General features: G+C 36.4%; 1 protein-coding gene across 1 annotated transcript; it reads left to right on the top strand.

The window, feature by feature from the left end:
- Window positions 1–22547: 22547 nt before the first annotated feature.
- On the top strand, window positions 22548–25171 carry LOC149233583 (putative pectate lyase 18). Its single transcript, XM_089379798.1, has 5 exons — window positions 22548–23068; window positions 23173–23815; window positions 23986–24089; window positions 24177–24315; window positions 24544–25171. Exons 1-5 carry the CDS (start codon window positions 22872–22874, stop codon window positions 24763–24765), a joined length of 1305 nt encoding a protein of 434 aa, XP_089235924.1. The 5' UTR covers window positions 22548–22871; the 3' UTR covers window positions 24766–25171.
- The last annotated feature ends 1151 nt before the right edge of the window (window positions 25172–26322 follow it).

The following is a 26322-nucleotide window of genomic DNA, read 5'->3' as shown; positions in this document are numbered from 1 at the left end:
GAGCCTCTCAAATCCCAACTACTGACATCATTCTAGCCTCCCTATGACATCATTATCATCCACAATCACATCACTCATTATATAACGATGAAGCCTCTAAATGAAAAAATCCATCACTTGAGGAGAAATGAAATAGCAAGCTTACAAATTTCATGGGAATGGTGTAAAATGGAAGATGAAGCGTTTCATAAGAAGGTGATACAAGAAAATTTGTGTCATCCGCTTAATTCAATCAACTTGAATGCCAACCACATGTTTCTCAATTAAATGTGCCATGAATGATGTATGGAATGTATATAAATTTGTGCTTCTAAAAATATGGGGATGAATTAATTCTTTGCATTGTAGCATTAATGATATTGTAGATATATGTGCAGAAACATTGTAGATATATATACCAGATGTTTCTTTATGTTTTTTAAAAATATAAATCATTTGTTTGAATAATAATTACATAAGGTCATTCAAACATCAAATTAGGATATAAGATTTATTTTTGAAACATGGGATCTATTTTAATATAAGTATTTGAGTACTAAAATTTACATAGGTGTACATGCTTTATCTTTTTTGGATTTAAACTTTTAATCTAACAATAATTGATAAGATTTTTCGGCAAAAATCACATCATAATTCATTTTTCGACACGTTTCGACAAATTCAACAATAATTGAAAACTTATATTAATCAAAATATGTGGCAAATACATGTAACAAGGTTATGAAAAGGAAAATAGATTTCTAAGAATTCACTAAATTGACTAAACATAGAGTTCTAGTTCATAGCTATCTGAAACTAATAGATTGAAAATTTGTATTTCATAAAAGGACCTTATAGTACAGATCCTAGAGTATAATCGAGAATTTGATAGTTTTTAAATGCATCAAATTCAACTTAATTCAAGTAGATTACTGACCATCTTAGCTACTACTTGGTTCATCTCAAGCGCTTACTCATGTAAATCTAGGAGCTAAATGACAAATTGTTTTGTATTCCCTATTATAGAATTTCCTAGTGAAGTTGAATTTTAAGACTCAGGATGACATCCTATTCAAAGGAAATCAAATTCATGCCAAATCTCGTCATTTTATGCTTCTTCCAGTTATACAATGTTTTCATTGTTGAATTAGGATTTCCATGGTTGTCTCCACCGATGTTGCTCAATTGACATCCTAAACTTGGTGTTGCCTAATTGAATCTCAGGAGTAATATATCATTGCCTCATGTTGTCAAAGAAGCATCCACGTCTCTTGAATTTCAAGACTAGCCATTGGAGAAATTGTCATGAGAGGACTACCCTCTGGTAGAGCAAGACTCAAAGTAACTGCAAGAGGACAAATACATTGAATAGAGGGAAGGTGTGGAACTTGAATAGCAATGTGTGTACAATATGACCATAGGAGCCTCTCAAATCCCAACTACTGACATCATTCTACCCTCCCTGTGTCATCATTATCATCCACAATCACATCACTCATCATATAATGATGAAGTCACTAAATGAAAAAATCCATCACTTGAAGAGAAATGCAATCACAAGCTTACAAATTTCATGGGAATGGCGCAAAATGAAAGGTGAAGCGTTCTATAAGAAGGTGATACAAGAGAAGTTGTGCCAACCACTTAATACAATCAACTTGAATGTCAACCACATGTTTCTCAAATATATGTGTCATGAATTATGTATGGAACATTATGGTATTGATAAGTAATATCACTTAGAGTTTATAATAATCTCACCCTATTTTCTTTGAGCTATCCTGTTGGAAAAAAAAAATATTTAGGCATTTTTGTCTCTTAACACGTGATAATATTCCGGACAAGGAGAATGAGGAAGGCACAGGGTTCGACCCTGAAACCCTAGGCTTCGGGCCTGGGTGACACTGACAGGCTACCCTACGACGAGCAGGTACGGGCAGGACTGATGGCAGACCCTCCGTGGGTTTGTGGTTTCGAGGTTACCTAGCTGTTGACAGATGGGCGGTCTCCCCTTTTTGGTCTCTACGGTTAGGTTCTCGGGGGCATAGCGCTGGCGGTTTTGGTGTTGACAGCATTACCCTGAGTTTTTACTTCTGAAATTTTGTCCCGAGACGGTTTTGAACAGGTTTTTACCCTAAACAAGCCGGTGCTTTACCCCCAGGCGTTTCAAGGAGCGAGCTTTGTGGTAACGGGTTTCTGTGAGGTGTCAGGTTTTAACGCGGTTTAGCGAACATGGTTTACCACAGCGAGGCGGTGGAATTAGACCCAGCCCCTGAAGACATACTCTCGGTTTGGGGAAAGGAGGTCACTGATCAAAACCTGGACAAGTTTTTCGGTCGAGAGGGCATTTCCGCACCCGACAAATTTCCAGCAGGAGGTCCTTGGAGAAGTAAATTGCCTAGGGTTTCGTTGGAGGAGAGTTTAGTCCCGGCCGGGGAGCTTGGCAATACTGGTGGTCGCTTAGAAGCTTCAGGAGCGCGACAGGAGGTCTGCACACAGAAAGAAAAAGGTTTACTAGATGGTAAGGTTCTTTCTCCTTCAAAGATTTTCAGTCCGTCGGGTGGGTTAGAAGACATTATAAACTTTAATTCGAGACAGGGGTTATGGAGGACTATAGGGGGCTTTCAAGGATCAGATAGAGAAGTCAGGGATAGAAGCGGCTCCTTGACGGTTAATCGACCCTTTTCATCAGCTGTATTGCCTTCAGGCGGCCCGATTACTAAGGGGGTCTTTCCCGATCTTGACAAGGTTTCTATTCAGGGGAAGAATGACAAAAACCCTGTCACTGGAAGGTCGGAAGAGAAGGGGGATCAGGCTAATGGCAAGGAAGGAACTGCAGCAGGAGGTCCGAGCCTTTTTCCCCCAGGAAAGGAAGGTAACCCTCTTGCGGGTAATGTGCATGGAGCACTAAGGGCACCAGACACTTCAGGCATTGACAGTGAGGCGGATCTGGAACGAGGAAGGGTCGGGGAAAAGCGTAAGAAGGCAAAATCCCTAAAATCGAGAAGGTTAGCCGGGAACTTGTTACTGGGAATGGATGTTCAAGTAGAGGACGCGTTGGATGTGGCAGAATGTACGCTTGTGGGCCGTGTAAGGGGGCGTTCGGTCTCTGGCAAGTCTCTTCAGCAATGGGCGGAGCGTCTATGGATGGAGACTCCGGCAAAGTCTTTCAAAACGGCCACTCTGGTAAAAGGGTGGTTCATGATCAGGTTTGATAGCAAAGAAGCCATGGAGTGGGTTGAAGGAAGGAATTGGGCTTTTGGGAAACGCCCAGTATTTTTCAAAAGGTGGTCACCACTTTTCGACGCGTCCAAGGAAAAAGTGGAGGAATTCCCCGTCTGGGTAAGGGCACCTGGTCTTCCACCGTTCCTCTGGGTGGAGTCTGTTTTCTCTTCAATTGGGAATTCGCTGGGTACGTTTTTGGAAGCAGATATGTCCTTTCTAGACACTCATGAAAGGGCAGTGGCAAGAATATTGGTGCGTCTGAATCCAAGTGAAGGGCTTGTGGACTCGATAAACTTGCAATATAGAGAGTATGTCTTTGAACAGTTGTTGGATTATGAATTACTACCTTTTAGGTGCCACAGATGCCATGAGCTCGGACATCAGGCGAGGGATTGTCCTATGGGGCGGCGCAGAAGGAGGGTCCAAAAACCTGTCGAGCAGAGGGAGAGGAGCATGGGTGATGATATAAATATGGCGAGGAAGAATAGCTCAGAGGACAAGCCCATGGAAGGGGTTCAATCTCAGAAGGATGAAGCTCTGGCCCAGACTGAAGGAGTCCCGATCCAAGCGGCCGAGAATCTAAGCGGAGTCGAAAAGTCCCCTGGCGGAATTACTGAGGCCGTTGCAAATGATCCATCCGGTAAGCAATCAATCCCACCAAACTCTATCTATTTCCCTGAGTCAAATATTGTCCCCTCTTCTATGGAGTCCCCTCTGAATTCAAACCGCATAGATATATGTACAAACATTGAACAATTAACTGTTGATATTCCTTCCATTGATCTGAATAGTGAAGTTGTTTCTTTAGTTAACCCGGTCTCAGGCGGCTCCACCCCTGCCCGCACTTATAACCTTAGATCTCTCAGCAAAAAGTCTGACCCTTCTCCTGATTTGGGGGATCCTGTGGGTGGATTGGGTCCTTCATCGTCTAGACCCTCTCAGAAAAAGGGTAGAGGGAGAAAGTCAGATCTGTCAAAAGCACAAGTGAAAGCTAAACTGGATGTGGCTGACGGCAAATAAAGGTTGATTTCTGGGGTGCTTAGAGCAGCAAAACCCCCTGAGGCGGTTATAAAATGATCTGTTTATCATGGAACTGCAGGGGTTTAACCAGTAAACCCAAAAAACTGGCTTTGAAGGAATTAATCTCTCGCTATAACCCGGATCTGGTTTTTCTACAAGAAACCCTGGGAAGGGGTGTAGATATTGAACCTGTCCTAAACTCTCTCTTCCCGGGATGGACCTTTGTAGCCCTTGATGCAGTAGGTCATTCGGGGGGTCTCGCCATCGGTTGCAGGGATGGCAGACTGAAAATTTTGAGTTTTTGGGGTATGCACAATGTGATGGGTATGGAGGTTATCTACCCAGATTTCGATTTCTCCTTCCTGATAGTAAATGTTTACGGGCCATGTCAGGCAAGGGTTGCTTTCTGGAATGCTTTCATGTCTAAAGATTTCTTAAAAGGAAAAAATCTGATAATCGAAGGTGACTTAAACTTCTCCTTAGGGAATGCGGAGGCTTGGGGACCTTCGGCCAGAATTGACCCTCTATCAGATTATTTTGCTCAACTTCTCCTATCCCACAAGCTGATAGATGTAAATTATATAAAGGCAAAGCCCACCTGGCGGAATAGGAGAACTGGGGAAGAGAGGATAGCAAAACGGCTTGACCGCTTCCTAATAAATGACTTGATGGCATCCAATGTCTCGATGTTCAGGCAATGGGTGGGTGAAGGGGGAAATTCTGATCACTTCCCCATCCTCTTAGAACTCTCCAAGCCTCCCCCAAAACCTGCAGCTCCCTTCAAATTCAATGCTTCATGGCTGCAAGAAGAGTCTTTTAATCTGCTGTTCAGGAATACTTGGAGACATACGGGTAGAGACTTTTCTGGAAACAAAGGAGCTCTCTTTATGGATAATCTTAAAAGACTAAAGAAAGCAATTGTAGAGTGGGCAGCTGAAAGAAGGAAAACACAAAATGAGGCCTTGATTAAAATTGATGATGAACTCCGAGCACTAGAAGATCCTGAGGCGGACGCTTATGCTTATCAGGAGTCAAAAGAAAGGATTGTGGCCCTTGAGAAAACGCGAGCTAAGATCCTACTAGACAAAGAGGAAGAATGGAGATTAAAGAGTAGGGAAATTTGGTTGAAAGCAGGGGATGAGAATACAAAATTTTTCCACAATTATGCAAAAGGCCGGAAAAATGCAAATACAATCTGGAAGCTAAAGGACCAAGAGGGCAGAGAGGTCTCGTCTTTTGAGGCTTTGTCAAACTTAGGGAAGAATCATTTTAAATCTCTATTCTCAGACCTAGGAGGGGTTTCTTTAGCCGAAATTATCAGAACAGCTCAAGCTTTCCCTCGTTTTGTGGAGGGGGACGAGGCTGAAGACCTTTTTAGAGAGGTGACAAAAGAGGAAGTAGAAAGTATTGTTAAATCAATGGCAAAAGACAAAAGTCCGGGGACGGATGGATGGACGGTTGAATTCTTCACTCACTTCTTCGAGCTGATTGGGGAAGAATTAACGGAAGTGGTGGAGGAATCAAGGAGAAAAGGCGAGGTTTATCCCCCTTTCAATGCTACCTTCATTGCTCTTATACCTAAAAAGGAGGATCCAGAAACTTTCGAGGATTTTAGGCCGATCTCACTGTGCAATTGCATTTACAAAATCATTGCAAAAACCATTGCGGTTCGCCTGAAACCGGTCCTATCAAACTGCATTTCTCCGGAACAATTCGGTTTTTTAGACGGTCGCCAAATCCATGAAGCTATAGGGGTGGCTCAGGAGACCATTCATAGCATCAGGGTCTCAAAAGCAAAAGGGGTCGTGCTAAAAATTGACCTGTCCAAAGCTTACGACAGAATCAGCTGGAATTATCTAAGGATGCTGCTGACCCACCTGGGTTTCAAGGTGGATTTCATAAGCTGGATCATGGGATGTATCTCAAATGCAAGTTTTGCAGTATTAATAAACGGGGCTGCATCCCATTTCTTCAGAGGACAAAGGGGTTTGAGGCAAGGGTGTCCCCTTTCCCCTCTGCTTTTTCTTCTAGCTGCTGAAGGCCTCAGCAGATTGATATCAAATGCCAAAAGATCAGGTTTGGTAAAAGGTTTGGAAGTAGCTGTAAATTTGTTTATTACCCATCTCCTATTTGTAGATGATATTTTATTATTGACAAATGGAAGCTTAAATGAAATTAGAGAGCTTAAAAGTATTCTTGACTTGTTCTTGAAAGCAACAGGCCTTCAAATAAACTCTAGAAAATCCCAGCTTATCCTGGAGGGTTTCAACAGACAGGAGGAACTCCTGATTTTATCATACTTACCTTTTGAGGCCTGTAAAATGGAGAATCCTTTCAAATATCTTGGTTTTTGGTTAAAACCTCAATTGTACAAAAAGCAGGACTGGAACTGGCTGGTGGCAAAAATTGAACAAAGAATATCCCATTGGAGTTTCAAGTGGCTATCTCGAGCAGGCAGGTTGACTCTAGTGAATTCAGTCCTCCAGGCCATGCCTGTGTTCTGGGCAGCTCTGACATGGATCCCAAAAGGCATTCTTCACAAGATTAAACAACTATGCAGCAGATTCCTTTGGTCAGGGTCAAAGGAGGACTCAGTGCTTCCTTGGGTGTCATGGGACAAAATTGCAAGGCCAAAAGACTGGGGTGGCTGGGGCATTAAAAATCTCATTGACTTCAGTTCCTCCTTAGCAGCAAAATCCGGATGGCGTTTAATCACTGCTGAGAACCTATGGACCAGAGTAGTAAAGAGGAAATATATAGATCCCATGCCCCTAGAAGATTGGATAAGGAACACAAACAAGAAAGGAAGGAATTTCTCTGTGATATGGAAAGCCACAGTAGAGGCATTCAAGGTAATCGAACAGGGTCTGGCTTGGCAGGTAGGAAACGGTGAAAATGTAAGGATTGGAAGAGACCCTTGGGTGGGATGCAACGAATCTTTCGCTCTTTCTCCTGAACTGAATGCCCATCTGGATTCGAAGGGGATTCTTGGCTTAAATCAGATTGCTAATATGGGTCAGTCAACCATTTGGGGCCAAGCATGGAAATCAGAAGAAGAGTTAGGAATCGACCCCAGGTGGAGGAATGAGTGGCGGAGTTTTCTTCAGGAGCTAAAGAGATCAAATGTCAGAATTCAGGACAGACCGGATCAATTGGTGTGGGTTCATGCTGAAAATGGAGCCTACTCCCCAAAGGCGGGGTATGCTTTCTTGATGAAGCAGAAAGGGTGGGTTAATCCAGAATGGTGGGCAAAACCACTACTAAAATTGAAGTGCCCCAAGAAAGCAATATTATTTTTCTGGTGTGCTTTAAGAAAGAAAATCCCTACCTGGGACATCCTTCAATCCAAATTCAAACAGGGCCCAGGTAGGTGCCCCCTATGCTTCTTAGACTCTGAATCCATTTTCCACTTGTTCATTGCTTGTCCTTTTGCAAGGAAAGTTTGGGAAGAAATGCAAAAGCTTTTGGGGAGAAATGTTCGCTGGGAAGGGGATTCTTTTCTCGCTGCTTGGGAATATTGGTGGAACCATTACTCAGAAAGGAACCTTAGGAATCTTCCCCCCATCCTCTGTTGGGGTATCTGGATAGCTAGAAACAGAAGCATTTTCAGAGATCATCTCACTCCAGCGGAGGTGATTGCAATACAAATTTCAGCCATTCTTTCTAGTATCCCGGAGTCTGAAGAACCACGAAACTCAGTCCCTAAAAAGGAAGAACGGATTAGGGAAGGAATTTTGTGGGCCTATTTTGACGGGGCAGCACAAAACAATATTGCGGGTGCTGGAATCGCCATTCATATAAACCCCTCTCACTCTCTCAAAGCCGTTGTGGGATTGGGTCCCGGCACCAACAATTTTGCTGAACTTCTTGCCCTTAAACTTCTTCTTTGCTGGCTCATAAACAGAAATATCTTCACTATTCAGATCTTTGGTGATTCTCTGAATGTAATTAACTGGGTCATTGGGAAATACAGATGTCAAAATTATATGTTGAGACCGCTTCTGGAAGAGATTCAAAACTTAAAATTACATTTTAATATTTTCTCCATTGAACATATCTACAGGGACAGGAACGAAGAGGCAGATAGGCTTTCTAAAGAGGGTTTGCAGCTCGCTGTGGACTCGTGGAGGATAACTGAACAGATGAACGAACAGATCCGTGTGTCGGATCTCCCTCCCTACACTTAATTTTTGCTGTTACAGGATGTATAGATAGTCTTTCTACAACTCTTCTATTCTGTTTCGGTCAAAGAAAAACTCTGCTGGTTACTATTTTCTTGTTTCATCGGGCTTGCTTTAGAAAACTTTTCTATGAAAAACAGATCCGTGGGTTGTTTTCCTGCTGTAAAAGGAGGCCCACGTTATTTTTTGTCATGTATAAAATCTTTTGACAGAGTTGTCCATAGGAGACAATGATCAAGTGCTGAAAGTAAGCAGAAAAAACTGCTTATGGTTTATTTTATGCTTGGATCTTGGTGATTCAAAGGGGAGTATGTCTCTCTCCTTGAGGACTGATGGTGGTCTCAAGATCACAGAAGCTGTTGGAATGTTAACTCATGTGCTTGTAACTTTTTTATTTCTTATAAAAAGGTTCATTTTTTTACTCAAAAAAAAAAAAAAAAAAAAAAAAACACGTGATAATATTCTATAATGAGTATATAAATCAAAACTTTACGAATTCTTTTGAAGATTAAGATGAATTTAGGCTCTTTGGTAAAAGTTTCGCTTGTAAATGTCTAATAATATTTTTGAGGTGTCCAATATCAATTTTTGAACATATAGGGAGCTAGCTAGATTGATTCTCTCTGGAAGATCATATGTTTCATATTTATTATTGGAGGTAAGGCCTAAACTCCAGGCATATTTAAACTTTATAGTTCCTCTAAGAATCCCTATGGCATCATTATCATCCACAATCAGATCACTCATTATATAATGATGAAGCCTCTATATGAAAAAATCCATCACTTGAAGAGAACTGCAATCACAAGCCTACAAATTTCATGGGAATGGCAGAAAATGGAAGGTGAAGTGTTCCATAAGAAGGTGATACAAGAGAAGTTGTGTCAACCGCTTAATACAATCAACTTGAATGCCAACCACATGTTTCTCAATTAAATGTGCCATGAATGATGTATGGAATGTATATAAATTTGTGCTTCTAAAAATACGGGGACAAATTAATTCTCTGCATTGTAGCATTAATGATACTGTAGATATATGTGCCGAAACATTGTAGATATATGTAACGGATGTTTCTTTATGTTTTCTAAAAATATAAATAATTTGTTTTAATAATAATTACATAAGGTCATTCAAACATCAAATTAGTATATAATATTTATTTTTGAAACATGGGATCTATTTTAATATAAGTATTTGAGTACTAAAATTTACATAGGTGTACATGATTTATCTTTTTTGGATTTAAAATCATAATATAACAATAATTGATAAATTTATATTAATCACAATATGTGGCAAATACATGTAACAAGATTATGAAAACGAAAATATCCTTCTAAGAATTCGCTAATTTAACAAAACATAGAGTTCTAGTTCATAGCTATCTGAAACTAATAGATCAAAAATTTGTATTTCATAAAAGGACCTTATAGTATAGATCCTAGAGTATAATCAAGAATTTGATAGATTTTAAATGCATCAAATTCAACTTAGTTCAAGTAGATTAGTGACCATCTTAGCTACTACTTGGTTCATGTCAAGTGCTTGCTCATGTAAATCTAAGAGCTAAATGATAGATTTTTTGCATTCTCTACTATAGAATTTACTAGTGAAGTTGAATTTTAACACTTAGGCTAACATCTTATTCAAAGCCAATCAAATTCATGCTAAAGCTCGCCATTTTATGCTTCTTCCAGTTATACAATTTTGTCATTGCTGAATTAGGATTTCCATGGTTGTCTCCATCGATGTTGCTCAAATGACATCCTAAACTTGGTGTTACCCATTTAAATATCAGGAGAAATATAGCATTGCCTCATGATGTCAAACAAGCATCCACATCTCTCGAATTTCAAGACTAGCCAGTGGAGAAATTGTGATGAGAGGACTACCCTCTAGTAGAGGAAGACCCAAAGTGATTGCATGAGGACAAATACATCGAATAGAGGGAAGGTGTGGAACTCGAATAGCAATATGCATACAATATGACCTTAGGAGCCTCTCAAATCCCAACTACTGACATCATTCTAACCTCCCTATGGCATCATTATCATCCACAATCACAGCACTCATTATATAATGATCAATCCTCTAAATGAAAAAATCCATCACTTGAAGACAAATGCAATCACAAGCTTACAAATTTCATGGGAATGACGTCAAATGGAAGGTGAAGCGTTCCATAAGAAGGTGATACAAGAGAAGTTGTGTCAATCACTTAATACAATCAACTTGAATGCCAACCACATGTTTCTCAATTAAATTTGCCATGAATGATGTATGGAATATTATGGTATTGATTAGTAATATAACATAGAGCTGATAATAATCTCACCCTATTTTCTTTGAGCTATCTGGTTGGGAAAAAAATATATTTAGGTATTTTTATGTCTTAACATGTGATAATATTCAATAATGAGTACATCAATCAAAACTTTACGAATTCTTTTGAATATTAAGTTGAATTTAGGATCTTTAGGAAAAGTTTTCACTTGTAAATGTCTAATAATATTTTTTGAGGCATCCACAATATCAATTTTTGAACATATAGGGAGCTAGCTAGATTGATTCCATCTAGAAGATCATAAGCTTCATATTTATTATTGGAGGTAAGGCCTAAACTCCGCGCATATGTAAACTTTATAGTTCCTCTAAGAATCCCTATCACGCTTGCCACCTCTGATTAGCAGTAATATAAATGAAGATATATATATATATATATATATATTTAGATTAAGGAAGTTAGTTTAATTTTTTAATTGATGTTATTAGATTTTATTGGTTTTATTTTATATTGATTGATATTTGATTGAACGAGATATATTAGTTTATTTCAACAAATTTAATAAAAATATCAAATATACGGAAATATCCCAACTAATGACATCATTCTAGCCTCCCTATGGCATCATTATCATCCACAATCAGATCACTCATTATATAATGATGAAGCCTCTAAATGAAGAAATCCATCACTTGAAGAAAAATGCAATCACAAGCTTACAATTTCATGGGAATGGCATAAAATGGAAGGAGAAGCGTTCCATAAGAAGGTGATACAAGAGAAGTTGTGTCAACCGCTTAATACAATCAACTTGAATGCCAATCACATGTTTCTCAATTAAATGTGCCATGAATGATGTAAGGAATGTATATAAATTTGTGCTTCTAAAAATATGGGGACAAATTAATTCTTTGCATTGTAGCATTAATGATACTATAGATATATGTGCAGAAACATTGTAGATATATGTACCGGATGTTTCTTTAAGTTTTTTAAAAATATAAATAATTTGTTTTAATAATAATTGCATAAGGTCATTCAAACATAAAATTAGTATATAAGATTTATTTTTGAAACATGGGTTCTATTTTAATATAAGTATTTGAGTACTAAAATTTACATCGGTGTACATGCTTTATCTTTTTTGGATTCAAACTTATAATATAATAATAATTGATAAATTTATATTAATCAAAATATGTGGCAAATACATGTAATAAGATTATGAAAACGAAATAGCCTTCTAAGAATTTGCTAATTTAACAAAACATGGAGTTCTAGTTCATAGCTATCTGAAACTAATAGATTGAAAATTTGTGTTCCATAAAAGGACCTTATAATATAGATCCTAGAGTATAATCGAGAATTTGATAGATTTTAAATGCATCAAATTCAACTTAGTTCAAGTAGATTAGTGACCATCTTAGCTACTACTTGGTTCATGTCATGTGCTTGCTCATGTAAATCTACGAGCTAAATGACATTTTTTTTTGCATTCCCTATTATAGAATTTACTAGTGAAGTTGACTTTTAAGACTTAGGCTGACATCTTACTCAAAGCCAATCAAATTCATGCTAAAGCTCGTCATTTTATGCTTCTTCCAGTTATACAATTTTGTCATTGTTGAATTAAGATTTCCATGGTTGTCTCCATCGATGTTGCTCAATTGACATCCTAAACTTGGTGTTACCCAATTGAATCTCAGGAGTAACATAGCATTGCCTCATGTTGTCAAAGAAGCATCCACATCTCTTGAATTTCAAGACTAGCTAGTGGAGAAATTGTGATGAGAGGACTACCCTCTAGTATAGGAAGACCCAAAGTGATTGCATGAAGACAAATACATTGAATAGAGGGAAGGTGTGGAAATCGAATAGCAATATGCGTACAATATGACCTTAGGAGCCTCTCAAATCCCAACTATTGACATCATTCTAACCTCCCTATGGCATCATAATCATCCACAATCACAACACTCATTATATAATGATGAAGCCTCTAAATGAAAAAATCCATCACTTGAAGACAAATGCAATTACAAGCTTACAAATTTCATGGGAATGGTGTAAAATGGAAGGTGAAGCATTCCATAAGAAGGTGATACAAGAGAAGTTGTGTCAACCACTTAATACAATCAACTTGAATGCCAACCACATGTTTCTTAATTAAATGTGCCATGAATGATGTATGGAATATTATGGTATTGATTAGTAATATAACTTAGAGTTGATAATAATCTCACCCTATTTTCTCTGAGCTATCTAGTTGGGAAAAAATTATATTTAGGCATTTTTGTGTCTTAGCACGTGATAATATTCAATAATGAGTACATAAATCAAAACTTTACGAATTCTTTTGAATATTAAGCTGAATTTAGGATCTTTAGGAAAAGTTTTCGCTTGTAAAAGTCTAATAATATTTTTTGAGGCGTCCACAATATCAATTTTTGAACATATAAGGAGCTAGTTAGATTAATTCCTTCTAGAAGATCATAAAATTCATATTTATTATTGGAGGTAAGGCCTAAACTCTAGAGATAGATAAACTTTATAGTTCCTCTAAGAATCCCTATCACGCTTGCTACCTCTGATTAACGATAATATAAATGTATATATATATATATATATATATATAAAGAGGAAGTTAGTTTAATTTTTTATATTGATGTTATTAGATTTTATTTATTTTATTTTATATTGATAGATATTTGATTAAATAAGATATATTAATTTATTTCAACAAATTTATGGAAATGTTTTAATAAATTTCTTTTCTTTTTCTCTATATATAACTTAATTTAAAATCACATCAAATTTTTTTTTTTTTTTTTCTTTTCTTTTTTTTTTTTTTTTTTTTCTGGTTCACGGACCCTGGTCAGTTGATCCGCTACTCCAAGTTCGAGAAATCTGGGTGGACCCCACCCGAAGGGGGTCCACCCCTCGGTCACCACAGACCTAACCCCAAGAGCTTTCGGGTTTTGTGACCTCCCATTGGCGAGGCCCCGACTTGACCAATTGAGCTAACCCTTGGGGCTTACATCAAAATGTTATATATATAGATATATATATTAAATTATTATAAAAAAAATTATTTATATAAATAAAAAATTTCACATATTATAAAAATATATATTTTAGTATTTTTATCTTATTAAAATTATAATATTTTAAAAATAATTATCTTTAATTTTTTAAATACGTAAATAAAATCCCAAGCAAATTAATTAATTATTTTTTATTATTAAAATTTGACAACTTAAATTAAATTTGATTAAGCATGAACCACCATCAGTATTATCATCATTATCGTAAAGACATAATCTGCCATCACTATTATCATCATAAAGCCATGTGATTTTAATTGAATTATTATATCGATATTATTGTTAGTTTATACGTCGTTGAGGTCACATGGTTGGTTTGTTAATTGAATAAAGTTTTATTTATATATATTTATTTTGGAATTTAATAGTGGAGAATTTGTCAAAAAGAGAATCAATTACCCTTGCAGTGGGAGAGGGCTTTACAGATATAGTGGTGGTAGACCAATAAATAATAGAGGAGGATATGTTTTGTATGTGAAACTCAACTTTGAAGCAATGGTGTACGTTTATGATATCACCCATGTGCCTTTGCCCCTCATCATGCTCACCTTTTTCTCTTTCTTTATTTTAAAATCTCAAAATAGTCTCTCATATTATTATTTAAAAATATGAAAATAAAACATAGGGTCTTCGTTTATCCAACGTTATGTATGTTATACAAAGTTAAATGGTATGACACGTATTCTTGGTTGCGTACGCCATACGCTAGCTTAAATGGCTCTTTAATCAATTAAGTTGCTCTTATTTTTATTTTTATTTACTGACACTCAAGAATAGGAGCGTAAATGTGAGAAACCTCAATTTTTTTCCTCGGGGAAATGGGAGTGTAACTATGAGAAATCTCAATTTTATTATATATATAATTTTTTAAATTAAAATTAGTATTATATTTATTTAATAGGAAGAGATATTGAATTTTGCAAATATATAACAATTGGAAAATCCTCCTTAAATTAGATTAAGGTTTCAAAACCTGATGTTTATGGTTGAAAATAGATCATTACATGCCTTTTTACCTATTACATATCAAAGATTACTACAAGTATTAGTGTTAAGCTCTATATCGGGTAATGGTATGAGACAAAATATTATCAAGGAAAAATACCTCAAGAATTGTTCCATGATTGAGTGGACTAAGGATGGGGGCTTGAGCTCCTCAATCAACTTCCTACATCTAGAATGGATTTATGAAAATCAAGTAATGGTTGATCGGGAACCTGAGATGGGAGATTGGCTCGAGCTCATTGGTAGAAGTCGGTTTGGATCCCATAATGGGCTTCTTTGGTAATCATACACTGTCAATTCATCTTATTAGATATTTACATAATCTGGGCATATATTATATAAACCAAATACAGGTTGCATCAAATTCAACTTGTCTATATCCCAATTGAACAAGTTCAAGAAATTTGGGTTTATATGCAAAGATGGTCGTGGAAGATGGTACATACATACAAAATTTAAGTTTGGAAGGCATCAATTTGGATGGAAATATGGACAAGTTCTCTTGGGAGGGGCTAACAGTACATGGACAAATCTCCATTAAAGATGATTATCAGTATATATTACTATGACTCAATAGAATAAGGGGGGAAAGGGTGGTACTGTAAAATATGGAAGTGGAATCTACCATACAAACTTATATGCTTTGGATGGCTTGCTTGGAAGAACATAATTCTCACATGGGATAATTCGTGTCATAGGGGTTTTATTGGTCCACGTAAATGTACTTTGTGCTTACAGTGTTTGGAGGATGTGATTCATATTTTCCTCACTTGCCCATTTTCGGTATCCATTTGGGTTGTTGTTTTGAACACCTAAAAAATTTCTACTAGTTGCAATTCTATTATTGTGGGAGCATGTATCATGGATTGCATGAAGGAATATAAGGTTTACAAAACTCTTCCATTTTAGATTATGTGGGGTATATGGAGATATAAGAATGCATGTATATTTGAAGACAAACCATTGGATATGTATGGGACATGTCTCAAGATATGTGCTTATTATAACGAAATGAAGTTTACGGGACCTTCAGTTGGTGGATTTATGGGCTAGTTACCATGTGGGATTTTTTGATGGTGCTGCAAAAAATAATTCATGTGGGTGCAAGGCATTCATTGTTGTAAGACCTAGACAATATTACCATTTTTGGTGGAATTGTGGCTCTGGCTCCAACATGAGGGCAAAAATCATTGCTTTGTAGGGTGTCATTCATTGTGCTAAGTGGATTTACATTGAGAACTTTAATGTATTTGGAGATTCAAAAGGGGTAATTGATTGAGTGTTAAAGAAGTCAAATTTTGATCCTCCATTGCTAACTAATTAGATGCAGAGAATCAACAAGATGATTGAGTTTTTCTGGTGAGGTACATTTTGGTAATATATATAGAGAACAAAACGGTGCGGTGGGTGCATTGTCGAAGAAAGGTCTTTGATTTTGTCTAGGGAAGATCTGTTATGAAGCTTTGAACAATGAGCAACACCACAAAGTTGGGAAAATTCCTTTCATATAGCCTGCATCTTTTTGGGTATATTTGTGCTTTATATATCTACGTTAGGTATTGGTGCACATATGATGACGAAACACAATAGTACAATATGATAGATCAGTTTTTTTATTTCCTTACCATCATAATATTAGATAATATGATATGTATTTCACTGGACTATGAAGACATATGATGTGACATCTTGAAATATGTAAAGGCTTTTTTTTTTTTAATCTAATATGACAACCGTTAATTTTTTTCTTGCTAAAAAAAGAAGGGAAAAAAAAAAGTGTTAGTGCTAACTTGTAACAATTCAAGTTTTTTAAGAAAATCTTTGAATAAGTAAAAAAACCCATGTGTCATTAAAAAAAAACATTTATGTCATAAATCCTTCCAAGAGTTGAAGACTTTGTTTACTTTCTTTAGTTAAGAGGTCTAACACTCTATTGTCATTGGATTGGAGCTCTTGTGTTGATAATTGAGATAGGAACATTAACAACAATGAAGCTAAGAAAAGTCTTTTGGTAGAAATCACATAAGAGAAATTTTTGGCTGACGCATTTCGAACCAACAAGTGTGGTTCATCATCATGGATCACAGAAACCTGAATACAGAAACAATGAAGCTACTATGTTTATTTATTTTTGTATATGATAAATTCATTTTTCGTAGCAAGTTTTTTATAGTTTCAATTCAACATTTGTTTAATTCTTATAAAGTCTTACACTATACTATTTTTCTCAACTCTTAACTTGTACTGTAAATGATGTCTTAACATTATGATTCATTGGATAACATCATCTCATTGTTGCTCTGAACACCTAATTTGGTATTATTGAGCTTCTTTTTCATCTCATAAAAGGCCTTGATTCGTTGATGGTTCACTATCTTGATTCTGTTGAAAGCATTATAGGCCATATTCTCATATTTTCAACTTTGTCTTTAAAAAACATAGGATATAAAATTCAATTCTAAGACACATGTTAAAAGATATCTTTAATAAATTTCACTTATTAAGCTAAAAGTATGAAAACATAAACACAAATAAAGTAAATAATGACTAAATACATACAAAGCAAAATACAATATAAAAGCATTATAGTATTGTATAAACTTCATGCATAATACTTCATAAAAACAAATATGAATGAAAAGAAAAATTCATGACTATACTCCACCTTATATTTTATAACAATATATAACAATACGTTTTATATGTTACATCACACTTTAATTGTTGAAGACTTTTTAATTCTACAACCATTGATGACTGATTGTCCATCTCCTTGATGTACAAAATATTGTTGTGAATGTGAAAAACTATTAAAACTTCCAAAGCTCTCCTAAACTTCCATAACACTCCTAGTGATGATTGAATTCTTAATGAAGACTTTCTCTGACATGTCCAAAATTGTACAACAAATATCAGTTGTTGTGCTCATATCATCAAGAAACTCTCCTGGCATGCTGTTAACTTGGGGAATAAACAATTCCAAGCAGGAGATGGTGGGGATGGTGTTGTTAGGATCAAATTCCCTTATACTTTGCCCTTATGTGGGTCCCTCATGAGGGGGATTATAATTAATTCTTATATTAAAATAACCTTTCATGGTTATGACCATCAATTAATGTAGGTAGCAAATCCAAATACATGGTTGAATTCCTTTTCCTTTAAAGTACAAAGTGCCGATGTATCTGATACTTAGTCTTTGCTTTTGGTATGAAAACTTAGAAAAACAAAAATTGCATGTGCAGAGAAGACAAAGATAATAATAAGTAGTGTAATGATTTGGCATGTGGAGGGAAGGTGAAGCCATGTGCAGAGGAGGCCAAACGTCCAAATATTGCCAACACGTTCACATTTCCCTGTGTTCAATTTCAACATCAAACCAGAAAAGTCCAGGCCTATTAGTTGTTGTAGTGATAAATAATTTGAACATAGCTACGCTCATACGGTGGGGCCCACTAGTCCACAACAAGAGGTTAGAATTACAATTCCATTGACTTTTTATCAAGTCGCGTGATTTTGAATTCTAACCAAAAAGATATCTCAGTCCACCGACAGTAATTTCGATATAGTTAAACCGTCAACTTAAACGTTTTTTTAAACGGAACAAATATTCGAATCCAAATTTAAAAACAATCGTCATCGTTAAACCGTCAACTTAAACCTTTTTTTAAGCGAAACAAATATCCAAATCCAAATTTAAAAACAAAATTTTGAAAAAACAAAGATGATGACAGGCCGCGAAAGGAGAAAAAAACCTCTGGAAAGTCCAGAGAAATGGATGGGTGTAGGCCGCCTTAACTAACAGTACGTTACATCTAGAATGGCACGACCACGTTCTAAATGGGCCCCACATTTGCATGGGATAAATGCATCAAAAGGCGTGGTTTCCCTGCATTTATTATAAGAAGGAAAGTGGCCCACCAATGGATGTCCCGCCTGGTCGGGAACTGATTGGACTGTACTGCTCCCACCGCATGTTACTCGCCCCTACCTGCGACACCGCTTTTTCACTCTGCTTTCCATTTCCAGTTTGGATTGGGGTGGACCGCGGAACCAGAATCAAATGATCTTTCACAAAGCGGCGTTTTTTTAATTAAAAATAAGAACATTAAGTTCTGCTTCCAGTGAGTCAGTCTCTGATGATTTATGCAGAGCCTTTAGTCACATGGGGCTGTGACGGCCAGGCCAAACCCATGTTACTGTTTTCGGATAGGGCTGGAAACTGAAAAATAATTGGACATTTTTGAGAATTTTATGATATTGGTTTATATTAATTTAATTAATTTTAATGATAATGTGTTGAGTTTTTTACTATTTTCAAATTACTTTTTAATAGGTAATTTGGTTATCAAATTTCATTTTGAGTTATAAGATTTGGCAACCATTTAATGAAGTGATTTCTTTCCATTTTGGGTAGATTTTCTAGTTTGTTGCATAAAGTTGAATTAGAAATTGTGAAATTTGTAATTTTAAGTTGTGTATAATTTGAATTTTTAAAAGGATTTGTTGAAGGTATCTAATATATTTAGACATTCAAAAATATAATTTAAACAATAGAACATTGTTATTTAATCAATAATCATATCACCATAATACAATGCGAAAACCTAGAGAGTCATCTTGTGAGACTAGTGTACCTATTAAGTTTGTATTAAAATTTGGTTAATTTAAGACTTAGTTTTAGTTTTGCGTTGTAAAAGTCTTTATTGATGTGATAGAAAAATCTCTCACATTGTTTACCAAATAAGTGATGTCTTGTGAGTTGTTTTTTGCTTATTTGTTATTTATGTGATGTTATCTTGTTATAATGACATATTTTTATATTAAGATTCATTCCAAGTTAATTAGTCTTTTATTCTTAGTGATTAAGTGTCTTGTAGTCTAAATATTTCAGGGATTCATCAATTTTTGGCCACCCAAAATAATGTGAAATGTAATTGATTATTAAATTCAAAATCTAACAAGAATTATCTTGGATTGATGAAATTGCATTTATCATATATTAACATTGCACAATCTAGTTGCAATAGCAGTATTCAATGGTGTTGAATGTATTTTTGCATTATAAACACTAAGTTTATCACATTTTACAGATTTACCCTTTTTTGGTCACTCAAAATAATGTGAAGAGAGACTAATTATTTTAACTTGAAATCAAAGAAAGTTCTTTTGTATTGATGAAGTTCAGATGTAAACATTACACAATCCAGTTACAACAGAGGTATGTGAAGGCGTTAAATCCATTTTCGCATTAAAAACACTAATTTTATCAATCCAAAATTATAATTTTGTAAAAGATAGTATTGTTGGATTTCAATAATGATAAAACAAAAAACTTCAAATTCATAAAATGTTTAGCCCTCTTCATTATGTGCAATTAGGCTAGAATAATGTTGGGATTGGTAGCTTCCTATTAAGGGTTAATGTTGCAACATCCTATCATGTAGGCTTTTGAAACTCAATTGACTTATAAACCTTTGTGAAATCAAATGCCCTTGAATCTACACGTCCAAAAAATTTGATCTAAGTAGTATTTGGATAGGAAATGAAAATGAAATGATATTTTAAGGCTTACGAGACTAAAATAGTTTGCAATTCAATCCTTTTCCAATTCAAATTGATGATGAGCTGGCCCAACCTTCCAACAATCCCCTCGCTAAAAAGACAATGCTTTAAATGCATGTGTATTGTTTTGATTTAGTCTTTTCAAAATTAATTAAGCTATAGGGTTTAATAGTAGAGTTGAGAGTCCCCAAAGTAACACATGCACATCTCTATGCCAAGAGTTTTGATTCGAGTAACACTTAAAGAAGTAACATGCAATGATGTTTATGAATTTAGATTTCTTTTTGGACTATGCGTTTCTAACCAACCAATGTGGTTAATCATGAGGACCAGATGAAGAGGTAGACCATGGCAACAACTTAAATAGAGAGCAATGTAAAGACCAAAATTTCAAATAACCACTAATATTATACCTTCTTTTTATATAAGTTCCCCACAAATTTTCTATAAATTCTATATATTACAACTTTCTTTCATGCAAAGTTTCTAACATAATAAAATGTTCAAAGTTTTTGATATGATTATATTTTTCTTATTGATTAGGTGAATTAAACTATCTACAAATTTTGAATTAGTAATTTTAATATTAAATTTGTACACTTTAATATTAAAAAATATCTCAAGAATGCACCCAATTACTTTTTATTAAAAACTCATTAATAATATAATTATATTATAAAATTTTAATATTACATCTCTTTTACTTCAAGATCTTGGAAAACATAAATTTTGTTTCAAACTCCTTAACCTTAAAGTAATGCCCTCATTTCAATCCACCTTTTAAAAAAGATTCTCAAATTTTAATATTAGCTTATGGACATCCTTGGTTTCACTTAAATTTGATATCCAAATTTTAATTCAAACTCCAAGAAAATCTTAATCCTGCACTTTCTTTCCTTCATAATTAATTATCGTGGAAACCACTAAATTTTGAATCTTAGCCCTATACTTCTACAAAACCCCAAATTTTGAATCGTGTCATCACACTTTATTTCAATTTCAACTCAAGCAATCTAAACAACACATATTTTCATGCAAATTTTTGGAAGCTTCCTAATTCCAATACAAGGCTGTAGAAGTGAATTTCAATCCAATTTCCAAGAAATGCAAATGTTTGGCATTTTCTTGTGGTTGCATTTCCCTTTCACTAGTTGAGAGTTGTTGGAAAGTATTGGGAAATGCTTTATTTAAAATTAAATGAAAATTTATGTGGGTGCGCCACCTAATTAGTCAGTACAAAAATACTCTTAGCAAATGAGGAGAGTCTTACAATGATACACGTTCAGTTTATCTTGCAACGATATCTGTCCACAAATTCTTGCAACGATATCTGACCACAAATTTTTAAACAAAGCTTTAAATTGGTGTATAGTAAAACAATATTTTAATAAAAATTATTGTTTTACTAAAAATATATTACATTTCACTGTACCAACAATCAACCACCACAACTATGCACTAACAAATATTGAGTTGAATTATATGAAACAGAAAAAGGAATTAAAAGGAACATGGGTAATGGGGCCTAAACAAACATTGGGATGGGTTTCAATTCTAAGTTCTGACTGATTTGGTCGAGGAAATTCAATTCTATGCGGGAAATTCGCATCGGCACGAGTGCGTTTGTCTGTGGGCATGTTTAGAGTCTAGGCTGCACCTAGTGGTCAGACGCGACTTTCGTGCTGAGCTGCAGGCCTAGGGTTACGGTTTAACCGTTGAACCCTAACTAACCGATAAATTGGGAGCCACCAACCGCTGTCTTCTACCATTGAATTAATTAGTTCATAACTTGAAGGTCTGGGATTTAATAAAGTGCACAAAATCATTGCTGCAGTTAAATAAGCAGATAGGGTTGCACGCTAAAGAATAGTGGATAATGAATGTGACCATAGAGTCAAATAAAATTTATGCCTCAAATGGTAACACTGTAACTTGCAGTAGCAGTTGAAGTAAAAAGCCTAGGTGCCTAACGAACGACTGTTATACAGTTGAGTTTGGGGTTTCCCCCACTTTTGAATAACAGGTAGAAATAAGTTTGTGACTGTTGATTGATGGTGATGGGGATGGTAGGGCCTACTCTAATATATAGTCTAAATGCACTGTGATTCTTTCCCATGGATGGATGCGCAATGAATGACACGGTAGATTAAACTTGGAATGCAATACATCCATTAATGCTCAAATCTGTGCGGTCTATAAGAACAAGACCGGCAAGCCTGCTGCACCACACTGAGAGTTCAGAGGCAACTACCACTTCTGTCGGCCACGCATCCGAACCTTCTCTTTTCCCTTTCCCATTCCCAAGCTCTGCTACTGCAAGAGCACTGGGAATGCTTTTTCTCCTACTTTTCATTGTTTCTGTTACTACATTCATGTCTCTTGGGAGTGTTTAGAGCTGAAGCATTGAACTCTCTTTAACAAAAGATTTTGCAATTACTGTTTTCTTTGAGTACAGAGACCGGATCTGGTCCTAAATTTGTAACTAGTGAGTTTTGGGTGTTTACAAAGATGTACAATCGGAGTATCTTGACCTGCATTGTCTTGATTGGAATCCTCTGCTTCCATGGTGGGGCGGCAACAAGGTCATTTGGATCTCTGGTTGCACAGGATTCGAGGGGGCGGAATGAAGCAGCTCCCGCCAAAGCCAATGTCACTACTACTGCTTGGGAAAAAGATCCAGACAGCGTAGTGCAGATGGTTCAAAGGTAAATTCGACGCTCAGCTACATTGTTATGATCTGTTAAATACATTTGGCTAATAATGTTTTAAGGTTTTAAGGGTGAATTTTGATTTGTTTCTGCTATTCCAGAAGCATTGACAACAGCACCGCAAGGCGGGAGCTGGCCTACCTGTCATGCGGGACTGGTAACCCCATTGATGATTGCTGGCGTTGTGACCCCGAGTGGGACCGTAACAGAAAACGTCTGGCAGACTGCGGCATTGGCTTCGGCAGGAATGCTATTGGAGGCAAGAATGGGAGGTTTTACCGGGTCACGGATCCCAACGATTACGATGCTGTGAATCCGAGACCGGGCACTCTGCGTCATGCCGTGATTCAAACAGAGCCTCTCTGGATCGTCTTCGAGAGAGACATGGTGATCACACTGAAGGAGGAGCTGATCATGAACAGTTTCAAGACAATTGACGGAAGGGGCGTCAATGTCCACATTGCAAACGGGCCCTGCATCACTGTTCAGTATGTGACTAACATCATTATACATGGCATTCACGTTCATGATTGTAAGCCTGCAGGAAATGCTATGGTAAGGGACTCTCCCACGCATTATGGGTGGAGAACTATCTGCGATGGAGATGGAATCTCCATCTTTGGAGGAAGCCACATTTGGGTGGACCATGTCTCCTTGTCCAACTGTGCTGACGGTCTCATTGACGCCATCATGGGATCCACTGCTATTACCATTTCAAACAGCTATTTCACTCACCACAATGAGGTAGTTACATTAAGGAGTTTGAAGAGGACTCTAAAGTAGACTGTACTTAAACCCTGATAAAAGAAAATGTAGCTAGCATATATGTGCAAAATTTTCACTTCATTCCAACTCTTATTGCAATCTCTTGGAACAATTATGACAGTTGTTCTGTTTTTGTGTGAACATTGCAGGTGATGTTGTTGGGTCACAGTGATAGCTATACTCCCGATGTTAACATGCAGGTCACGATTGCATTTAATCATTTTGGGGAAGGTCTTGTGCAGAGAATGCCCAGGTAAATAAATCCCCCTTTCCCGCCATTCCAGGGGTTGTGATTGTCTCATCAAGAAATGAATATCAATGAATGCATGAATGAATGCAGGTGCAGGCATGGATACTTCCATGTGGTAAACAATGACTACACTCACTGGGAAATGTACGCAATTGGGGGCAGTGCAAACCCCACAATCAACAGTCAAGGCAATAGATTCTCGGCACCTGCAAACCCCTTTGCCAAAGAGGTGCTTATTGCTAAAACACATTTACTTACTCTTGTTACAATTTCATAAGATTTTATATTTTAGATCCAGCTATTATTTATTCTGACTTTAGATTAAACTGCCATATATCTAGCTGTAACTTTGGATATATTAAGGTAGAAACAGCGATAAATAAATCTTTAGATCCAAAATTAAGATGCAACTACATGTAAGATCTGGGTTAATTTTGTGAGATTAATGGGATTTCAGGTAACAAAGAGGGAAGACAACAATGTGAATGAATGGAAACAGTGGAACTGGAGATCGGAAGGAGATATGCTGCTGAACGGTGCATATTTTGTTCCATCGGGAGCAGGGGCGGCCTCAGCGTATGCAAAAGCATCGAGTCTGGGAGCCAGGCCTTCCAGCCTCGTCCAACCGCTCACCGCGACTGCAGGTGTACTCACTTGCAGGAGAGGAGTTCGCTGCTAACACCCTCAACTACTAACCCATTTGCTGACCCACCAAGTTCAAGTTCAAGTTCAACCAACCAGTGAATGTGAAGTAATCATTACTTTGGCAATTAAGCAACTCCCATTAACGCCATATCTGGTGTTTTGGGGCCTTTTCAAAATTTCCCATCATTGTGTATTGTATTGTTTGGAGAGCTATAAGTGCCTCCACATTTTCGTTAGCAACCTCGGCCTGCACTCTGTTGCAATCATTCAACTGACAGGCTTTCCAACTTGGAATGCAGTTGTTTTCTAACAGCAAGAGCAGGCGCAGAAGAGTTGTTTTCGCTCTTGTTTTTAATTTTTGTTGTTGTGGTGGGTACCATGTCATCCGCAATTGTGTAATTACGCTCTGCTTAAAGCAAAGTCCTTCTATTTTCTCACTATTTGCCTTTTTCCTGTGTGTTTGCTCTTTTGCCTACAATTCTCGAAGTTGTTAACAGAGTTCCTATAATATTCAAGTTTTGTTAAAAAGGCAATTCCCTAATATCAGCACTGTACAAAGGCATAACAGATTAAAGTCTCACTACAATAATATGTTTCCTTCCAATCCGACATTGTTCAACTTGATAGTAATAATAAAACTCATGGTCACAGAGCATATGGTATATATGGAGAAAAACATCAAAACCCTCACCCCCAAAACTGCATTTCCTGTTTCAATTTGACCATACTTGTTCTCTGCAGACACTGCAACTCCATTGTCAATTTGACCATACTTGTTTATTGTAAATCATGGAGACTGTGCTACATTTATGCAAAAACATAACCACAGAGGCCATGTGTATTTGACATGTTCAGATGGTAACCCTTCAAAAATATTACATTTACACTTAATTGCCACAGTTTTTAATTGGACTCGGTCAAACAAGATGCGTTTTCCCAGAGTGAGTAGGGTGAGATGATTGATCCAAACAACCATAGTGAATTAACAGAATTAAACTTCTGTTCATATTTCATGAGGAGAGGAAAAAACAAAGAAATGAAGGCGAACTTCCCGTGACTAAACTTCCCTGTGTTGTGTTTGTATTAACCTGTCACATTCCAGCCCGTTTTGTTTGGAGCATGTTATGATTTGTTTAGAACAAAAGTATGCATGCCAAATTTGCATAACAATCTCCATCTTGACCAAACCTTTTTTTGATTTGTCTGAACGAAAATATACATATCAAGTTAGGTGACAAGGATTTATACCAAATTTGCATGACAATGTCCATCTCCAATGAACCGTGCTTGATTTGTCTGTAACGAAAATATACATATCAAAGTTAGGTGACAAGGTTTTTCATGAAACTGTCTAAGGTCTCAGTCACAATTGAGTAATATTCTCTCGGCCGACATTGGTTTAGTGTGTGGGTAATGTCATCATCAAAGCGTGCATTCATGATTTTAGGATGAAGAATTCATGAGTTCAATTTTGCTAACATTAATGAAAACAACTTTTGATTTGAGTCACTTCTTTTAAATAAAAATATTAAATTAAAGGTTTAACTGGGTGGGTAATGTTGTTTATTTGAGAATTGAATTCTCATTTTTA

This window comes from Pinus tabuliformis, chromosome J, assembly GCF_031772625.1.
Source record: "Pinus tabuliformis cultivar Carrire ecotype Pingquan chromosome J, CPIR1, whole genome shotgun sequence".
In the NCBI taxonomy this organism is placed as follows: Eukaryota; Viridiplantae; Streptophyta; class Pinopsida; order Pinales; family Pinaceae; genus Pinus; species Pinus tabuliformis.
The sequence above is the reverse complement of the archived record's forward strand: the minus strand, read 5'-3'. Positions and strand labels throughout refer to the sequence as shown.